Source organism: Mus caroli, unplaced genomic scaffold, assembly GCF_978045245.1.
Source record: "Mus caroli unplaced genomic scaffold, Mus_caroli_1 scaffold_2, whole genome shotgun sequence".
Classification (NCBI taxonomy): Eukaryota; Metazoa; Chordata; class Mammalia; order Rodentia; family Muridae; genus Mus; species Mus caroli.
The window spans coordinates 54,275,912-54,284,673 of NW_028227257.1; the positions used below are offsets into that span (position 1 = coordinate 54,275,912).

General features: G+C 40.9%; 1 protein-coding gene across 4 annotated transcripts in view; it reads right to left on the reverse strand.

The window, feature by feature from the left end:
• Galk2 (galactokinase 2) overlaps positions 1 to 8,750 on the reverse strand; it is a 141,185-nt gene extending 132,435 nt beyond the window's left edge. For 2 of the 4 annotated variants that reach the window (XM_085834498.1, XM_021156374.2), the window contains exon 1: positions 8,498 to 8,750. Coding sequence is in view for 3 of the 4 variants with exons in the window: in XM_021156374.2 (XP_021012033.1) it covers positions 8,498 to 8,517 (20 nt within the window). In the remaining variant the exon portion in view is untranslated. Of the gene's footprint in view, positions 1 to 1,375; positions 1,517 to 8,497 lie in introns of those variants that run through there. The other 2 variants (XM_021156375.3, XM_021156373.2) reach the window with 1 other exon arrangement.
• Positions 8,751 to 8,762: the final 12 nt, after the last annotated feature.

The window sequence follows — 8,762 nt, forward strand, 5'->3', positions numbered from 1 at the left end:
ACAGAGCTTACATGACCACTATGGGCTTTCCTGGCGCTAACACAGATAAAGCAACACTAAATCGTTGTTTGGTGAGTAAAAACTGTAACAACCATGAACGGCATGAAAGAGCACTACATGGGAAACTCCTCTTTTAGCAATGGAGCTATATTAGCAAAATCCTCCCTTCTGCATAACTATGGAAAGTGATCTTTATGGAAAAAAACATATAAAATCGGCTGAGTGTGATGACACACATCTTTAGACCTAGACCTAGAGAGTAGGCAACTCTCTCCAAGTTAGAAGTCAGGCTTGTTCAAGCCAGCCAGAACTACACAGTAAGACCCTAGCTCAAAAAAATCATATTTGAAGTTTATTCATAGACATGTTTTGTACAAGACTACACTACCAAAAAGGGTGGGTTTCTTTTCATGAAGCGGATTCCTGGGGAGTCATTTGAAGTATGTGGTCTCTCATTCACTGAATCTGTAAAAACAACCACACTGTGCAAAGACCGACCTCAGAGAATCTTAACACATTCAACATCAGCCAGAAGTAATCTAAACTGTCTCTAGAGTAAGGTATGTTTTATCCTAGCAACTAAAGGTACAGCGTTTGCTGACTTGCCCGGGAAGGAGCGTTTTCAAGCCATAGGAAAGTACAGTCTCATCAACTAAAACAGAAAGGAGAGCAGGAAAGAGTTACACTCAAAAGCAACCAACCTCAGAGAGGCCCTCGGGCTTCTAACAGAACAGCAAGTGAACAGCTTCTGTGAGATTCCAGCTCCAGAAACCAGAACAAAGTATTTCTACAAAGTATCTGTAATTTTAAAACGACCCTCCACTAGACATCAAAAAAGAAGGGAGTTCTGTAGCTAGAAACTGACAACAAATTAGTGCCTTGATGACAGTTTAAAGGTGATCAGATTTGTCAAAGATGCAGAGACTCAAAAATAAGTGGATAGGACGAAACTTGGAAAAAGCACTATCACTTGACAGGCAAGATAACTAGCAGTTCCAGGAAGAGCTGGGCATTTTTACTGAATCCTTCCCTAAGAAAAAGCAAAGGCCTCCGTGTGAAGCAACACACAACCCCTGGCGCGGTGTCTGAGACCCAGGAGTCTAGAATCCTAAGGGTTCTGTCTGCCTCCAGGAACACACACATGCACAAGCATACAAACCCTAACTCAAAAGAAGCTGCACACACACACACACACACACACACACACAGAGAGAGAGAGAGAGAGAGAGAGAGAGAGAGAGAGAGAGAGAGAGAGAGAGAGAGAGAGAGAGAGAGAGAGAGAGAGAGACACGTAACTCAAAAGAAGCTGCCTAAAGCAAAGAGCGCCTAGTGCACTTCTCCAGCTGGGGGATCCCAGGCCACGCCTCTCCCCCACCTGGGATGTTCTGCCACCTGGACTCGTCGAGTGGCAGGGTCCTCCGCAGCCATATTTTGCTAGATCCCTCTGCAGTTTCCAGAAGTGCAGCACAGCTAAGGATCACGAGATTAAAGTGGCAGGGATGGCTTTCTTCCGGGATCTCAGCGGAAATCCTGCAGGTCCGCAGAAGCTGCCCCCTTTCAGGCTGTCCCGCCCCCAGCTCCTCCTCCCCCCCGCTCCAGGCAACAGCTGTCAACCGCGGCCACCACCTTTCGCTGGGTAAGCAGCAAAGCCAATTGACCAGGTTTTTCTGTGCCCTGATGTGGCTGAGTACAGCCCCAGTTGAAGACCCATCCATACCTTTCCTCTGATCCCTCTCAGTCTTTTTTTTTTTTTTTTTGACATTTTTTTCTTCCTTAGTGTTCAGCAGATATGTGCCAAAGACCATAAAACGATCACCTATTGCTTCTTATTCAAATTTACTTCCAAAGCAAGCAACATAAAATAGATGTAAATATCTTTGCTCTTCCTTCTAGAATGCAAGCATAGGTAGGCCTTCATAAAACACCACTAATGATGAGAAGAAACCTTTAGCATCTGTTAGGTCTCAAAGAAACCTGGAACAAGTCCCACTCAGCATCTGTGGTTCACACACACACACACACACACACACACACACACACACACACACGCTACCCCCATCTTCAGCACTTCTCACCCCTCTCCTTACCCTAAACCCTCCAACCAGGGGCTGGGCTTCCATTTTCCCAGCCTCTGGTCCCTATATAACCTACCATTTGGCTATGTGCCCTCTTGGTCTCTTGGTTCCCAGATACTCTCTTTGCTTTGCTCCTCTCTCCTCTCCACCCCCTACACACACACACACACACAGAGAGAGAGAGAGAGAGAGAGAGAGAGAGAGAGAGAGAGAGAGAGAGGTGGCAGCACCATGTTTAGTCTGAACCCTCCCCCTTCCAGATGTCTCTGGCTGTTTTCTCTGTCACAACTATAAGAAACCTTCTCCTCAACCATACCTAGCTAGTCATGCCCTCATTTTTTCATTCAGTATCCAGTTCACCCCTCATTTTTCTGTTCCCTACGGAAACCTGAGGCCCTATTAAAAGCATACCATCTCCAGCACAGCTCCCCCATTACTGTGCTGGGCTAAGAAAAGTCACCCTGACTACTTCTTTCCGTGTGCACGGACTGTCCATCTAGCTGTTGCCTCACCATCACTACCAACTATAAGCAACCAACTCGAGGGCAGGAGCACTGTCCTCAGCACCTGACACACTGCCTGGCAGACTGGTTCTCAAAACACAGGCACAACTGAGTGAATGACTGAGGTGAAGTTCACCCGGCTCATGAATTACTTTTCTTTTGCTGTGACAATATGCCCTGACAAATGCCCTGCCCACTGGGAAGGAAAGGTTTATTTGGCTTACAAATTACAGGGAAGTCAAGGCTAGCCCACAAGCATTGTGTCTGAAAGTCATGTACAGAGAGAATAAATTCACAAGTCCTTCTTTGACTTCTGGATCTCAGCTAGCCTTTCTCTGTATAAAATGTACGCACAAAGAGTCTCCCCACTCTTTCTGATGGAGGGACATAAGGCTGAGAACAGTGAGCTTCTTTAAAGTCCTCTGCATGTCGCCCCCCCCTTATCTGGAATAAGAGAGAGAAAGGAGATATTTATGTTACCTTCGCAAGGAAGATGTATACCTTGTACTTTTTAAAATTAAAATTTATGTAATGTGGGTGTGCATGGGCACAGAATCATAGAACAACCTATGGGTGTCAGTGTTTTCCTTCCACCATGTGAGTTCCAGGAACATATGCAGGCCATCAAGCTTGCCAGCAAGCATCTGTCCTGATAAGATAGCTTACCAGCCGGCCCCTATACCTCCTTTTAAACTAATGAGTAATCAGTGTCCTAAAGTGTGGCAAAGCTTTTTTAGATACAACACACACACACATTCTTTACCATGCAAGAGTAATAAGATAAACAACCTTGGGGGAGGAGGGGAATCGAAGATATTTTTCACCAAAGAAACACATGAAGCCCTTTCAACTTACGCCCTGAAGAATGGCTCCTACATAGAAGAATGATGACAAGAGAGGACATACCATCAACAAGGTGGTGACCTGAGGATACATAAAAAAAAAAAATGCATCCATAGAGTGGGCTTCGAGAAGCACACCCCTTGGGCAATCAAAGAAACCAGGAATTTGCCATGAAAGAGATGGGTGCTCCAGACATGCACAATAATGCCAGTCTCAATAAAGCCACCTGACCAGAGGAATGTTCCAGATCATGTTCATATGCATTTGTCCAGAAAGCACAATGAGGATGATTCACAAAACAAGCTCCACACTTTGGTAACTTACTCCCTGTTATCATATTAAAAAACCTATAGACAGTCAACGTACTTGAGAACTAACTGCTAAATATCAAATGCAGTAACAGAACTGAAAAACCACACAGAGAGAAGCACAGCAGCTGCCTTAAGAAAGTGCAACCCAAAGCCACTGGAATTCTCTAGCTAAGACTGAATAGGGTAGCTCATGATAAACAGTAGCAAGATAAAGAGGCAACTAAGACTCTTGCACACTGCAGATAGATAGGCTAAATGGTAAAACAGTTTAAGAGTGTCTTACAAAGCTGAATATATACCTCTGGTATAACCCAACCATCACTTGTAGATATGTTTGTATTCACTGCTTCATAACATCATTATCATAGATAAGTAATATGTAACAATTCACACTTATTATCTCACAATTTCTGTCACTTAAAAGTGAGGGCGTACCTTAGATGGCTTTTCTATTTTAAAGAGGCTCATCTGTGGAAGGACACACTGCAGAGCACATGGTAGCTAATTTAAATAGCCACTCACAGGCACACCCAGATGCTTGCCTCCTAGATTCTGTCCAATTGACAATGAATCCTAACCAGCTGGGCAGTGGTGGAGCAGGCTTTCAATTCCAGCACTCAGGAGACAGAGGCAGCCTGATCTCCAGAACAAGGTCCAGGACAGCAGAGCTACACAGAGAAACCCTGTCTTGAAAAACAAATAAACAAACAAGAAGCAGCCAATGAGGCATAACCATCACACAAACATCAGCACTTTTGCTTCTTGAGGACAGCAAAGGACACAATGTCTGAGACTAAGATAGACTTGATCTGTTCAATAATGTATATGCAATTACAAAAATCAACTGCTCTCCATCATCTTGCTTAGAAATGAGTCACAGCCTACCCACACTTAAAGGATAAACAGTTATCAAATGACATGGGTGACAGGCCATCTTGGAATCAGTCTACCACATTATTCAAAAATTAAACATGTTCACACAGCTTGTACATAACTGTTCTTAACAGTTTTATTTATATAAATGCACAGCAATAAATTCAAACAACCAACTGAAGCAAGGAACAACATGAATAAATAAGTGAGAATGCATTGTGTTTATTTTAATTTACATAGAAAGATGCTTAAATTGTAAAGTCAACTACAATGTCAAATAATAGACCAGTAGTGTCCTAAAAAAAAAATCTAAGAGGAGGAAAATACAGATCATCAAGGAATTTCTAAAAGAATTCTATAAAGACACATCTTTAGTATAATAAGCTCATTTAAAGTTCTTATGATGATCATTTCACAGGTATAAATATGTGGTAAATGTTATCAAATTGATAAGTTTGTACAACTTAGCTTATTATAACACAGCTAAATTATACTTCAATAATGCTGTTTTAAAATATTTGGGGGCCAGGGCTGGAGAGATGGCTCAGATGGTTAAGAGCACTGATTGCTCCTCCAGAGGACCTGAGTTCAATTCCCAGCAACCACAACCATCTGTAATGGGATCTAATGCCTTCTACTTGTGTGTCTGAGGACAGTTACAGTGCACTCATATAAATAAAATAAATAAATAAATCTTTAAAAAAAAAAAAAAAGCACTGGCTGCTTTTTCAGAGGACATGGGTTCAATTCCCATAACTCATATTGCAGCTCACAACTGTCTGTAAACCCATGAGATCTGATACCCTCATGCAGACATAAATAAAAATAGGTCATTAAACAAAATATTTGGGGGCCTGTGAGATGGTCTGAAGAGGACTTTTCATCCAGCAACATGGCTGTTCTGGCTGGAATACAGACATGCCCTTAGTACACACCTTCAATCCCAAACAATGAAGGTAAAGTTAGTTGGGAGAAGGAAGCAGCCATGTTTGAAAGTGACTTCTAATTAAGAGGTAAAGTGATATAGGATGTGCCCACCTCACAGGAGAAGAGACAGAAAGGAGATATGACTTATGAGAGCAAGGCAAAGAGAGAGAGGAGGAAGTTTTACCAGGAGAGTTTTACAGAGACAGGTTGAAGAGAAAACAAGGTGAATACAATAGATGAAGACCGAACAAGCTAGAAAATGAGAAGAAGCCAGGAGATCAGGCAGATTTGTTAGAGTTAGCTTGAGGCCAATCAAAGCAATTCAATCCGAGAGAAGCCAGACTGAATCAGTCAGCTAGGGAAGGAATTTAAGCCAGAAGAGCTGAGTTGAACCAGCCAGCAAGAGTTCAGAAAGAAAAAGAAAGGGTGAGGTTATTCAGCACTAAGTCTCAGAAGCTGAAAACATTCTAGGCCTACATAAGCTTGTACAGAGGCTAGAATCTTCCAAGCCCAAGCCTAAGTTAGCAGACTGAGGCCCTCAGAGGTGATAGTTATATTAGGCAAATTAAAAAATACTTTTACAATGGTCAATAGGTAAAGGCTCTTTCCTCGAAAGACTGACCATCAGAGTTCATTTTCTGAACACCGTGTAAAGATGGAAGGAGACGACAGACTACACGGTTACCCTCTGGCCCACACAAATGCCCCCTACAAAAAATATCAAGCACATCCATACACATACAAAATATGCACACAACTTTTACAATTTGTAAAGTGCTCCAGAAATGGCTCAGTGATTAAGAGCACGTGCTGCTCTTAGAGAGACCCTGAGTTTGGGTCCCAGTACCCATTGCAAGAGACTGACTTGCCTGGACTTCCAACTCTCAGGAAACACCTCTAACATCTTCAGGCACCTGAGATCACTTGTGCACACTCACAGACAGCGACATACACATAATTTAAAATAATAAATCCTCAATAAAAATATTTTAAAATTCTTTTAAAATATAAGATGTCCTTTAAACATGAGCAACCTGTTGAAAACTTTTATCAGTTATTTACTATTGAATAAAATTGATCTCATAAAATTACCCTAATAATTGTTCTTACTAAATTGTCAGACTGGGCTTAATAAATTTAAGTGTCACCAAGGAAATAAAAGGCTCAAATTTCAATTGTCATTTTCTTTATGTTCCTAGGTACCAGATTACTCATGTCTTTTCCCATTGTCTGAGTAAGGCAAATTATGTAAATAAATTCACAGTAAATCAGCATGCCATTTTACATATGTGATCAACTGGCATGGTAAATAACCATACCCTTGAAATGTTGTATTTAAGAAATTATGCATAAATAAAACTCAACCCCCTTATGGTTTGTTATGTTCTTTGGAAAAACTATAAACATGGGTAGGGTAACTGTGACTTATTACCTTAAGTCCTAAGAATGGTGAGAACTGTTAGTTAGCACCAGTACCTAAGTCTGATCTGTCCCAATGGCATGGTGACAGTCGTCACACTTATTGGAAGGCTTTGCTTTGTTTTAAAATTACATACTCATGCAGTATTTTTGGAGTTTTGAGTTCTAAGATGATATCATTAAAGGCCATCCCAAAACTAAACCTTTATATTCAGTAGAGGAGTTTTGAACAAGGATTTGAAGTTAAATAGCTTCGGGGGAATTGTCCATCTAATATGTAATGATTACGCTATGCTTGCACAGGTAAATGTCTTCAATTTTAGGAAATACACATAGCTGCACATATGTTGCTTTATATGTATCTTTAAGTTGACCCAGGAAATACAGAACATTAAAGCTGAGAGTTGGTATACTTGTGTCCATGATGCTATCCTTTATTATGTATTTAAGTTTAAAATTTCTTGTGATAAAGTGTTGATAGAAAAGGCTATTAGTAAAACTGTGTAGTTATAAGGAAGGTGATATTATTGCTAGAAATCTGTGACCAAAAAGATGTTTCCTTGAATGGTTACTTCTTTAAGCCATCTAAAATTCCTTCTTGTAATATTTTCCTAAGAAACAAATAGGTGTTAGGCTAGAGGGATAGCCCAGCAATAGAACATTTACCTAACACACACAAGGCTAAGTTCTTCCCCCAGCTCAAAACATACAAAAAGAAAAAAAAAATCAATGTTAATGATATACAATGCAAAATAGTTTGAAGACTTATTTTTTAACATTCTGAATGTATAGTTATAAATTGTGTTCACAGTGTTTTCAATATAAAAATAATACAATCATTGACCTTAACGTCTCTGACAAGATTTTTAGAACCAAGCAATTTCTGGCTTAGAAACAAAAACAAAAGTATCCTGTTCTCCAATGGATTCAGAGAAAAGCTGGTAATGACATCGGGTACAACTCCAGAAGTCACTGGAGCACAGCCAAGCGGGGTCTGTAAGGATTCAACCCGAAGGTGTGAATGTTAACGCTGAACTGTGCTCAACATCAGCTGTGCGTGATGAAGATAAAGTCGGGTAATTTTGTTTGATTTGGTTTTGTTTGTTTGTTTTTACCTTTGGTAATTTGGGCATGTTTAATTCATCTGTATAGATAACAATTGGGCCTAAATTCTAACCTGTATCTACTTTATAGCATTTGTGTACAGAATTTGGAAGGTTTCTCCAAAAAGGGGGATTGCCTTATTTTCACATTTTTCTTCACTCTGAACTCTAATGGTTTTCTGCGACAATGCATTTTTAAAAAATCTGTCACCAACTGTTTCTTCCTTTTCATCCTAAAAGCAGTTAATGCACGTTTGTGATTCATTAAATAATTGAACAATTGATTAGTGCATATCTAAACCGGGATATCCACAGAACTGTTTTTGTTAACTACAAACATAACTTTACGTGACAATTGTGTTGCTGTAAATACACCACTGTAAAAACACCACTACAGGGTGTTGAAAGAAAACACGTAGATAACAATGGCAGAGGCACGCTACCTTTCAGATAAGTCGGGCATGTTTCATTAGAAACAGACGGTTCCAGAGTCCCAGGCAAGGAAGGATACAGTTCCCTCACCTAGGACGCTGGATACAGCTAGAAGGTTTTCGAAGCCCCTCAGATAGGACCCGCAACGCCCGATTTCGTAGTTGCTACGCTTAGTTGCTAAGACACAAACTGTCGCTCAGGAAGAGCCGGCTGTGCGCTCCCTTTGGGCGCCGTAGTAAATCGTCTCAGGGTCGAGCGCTTTAGTTCCGGAATGAG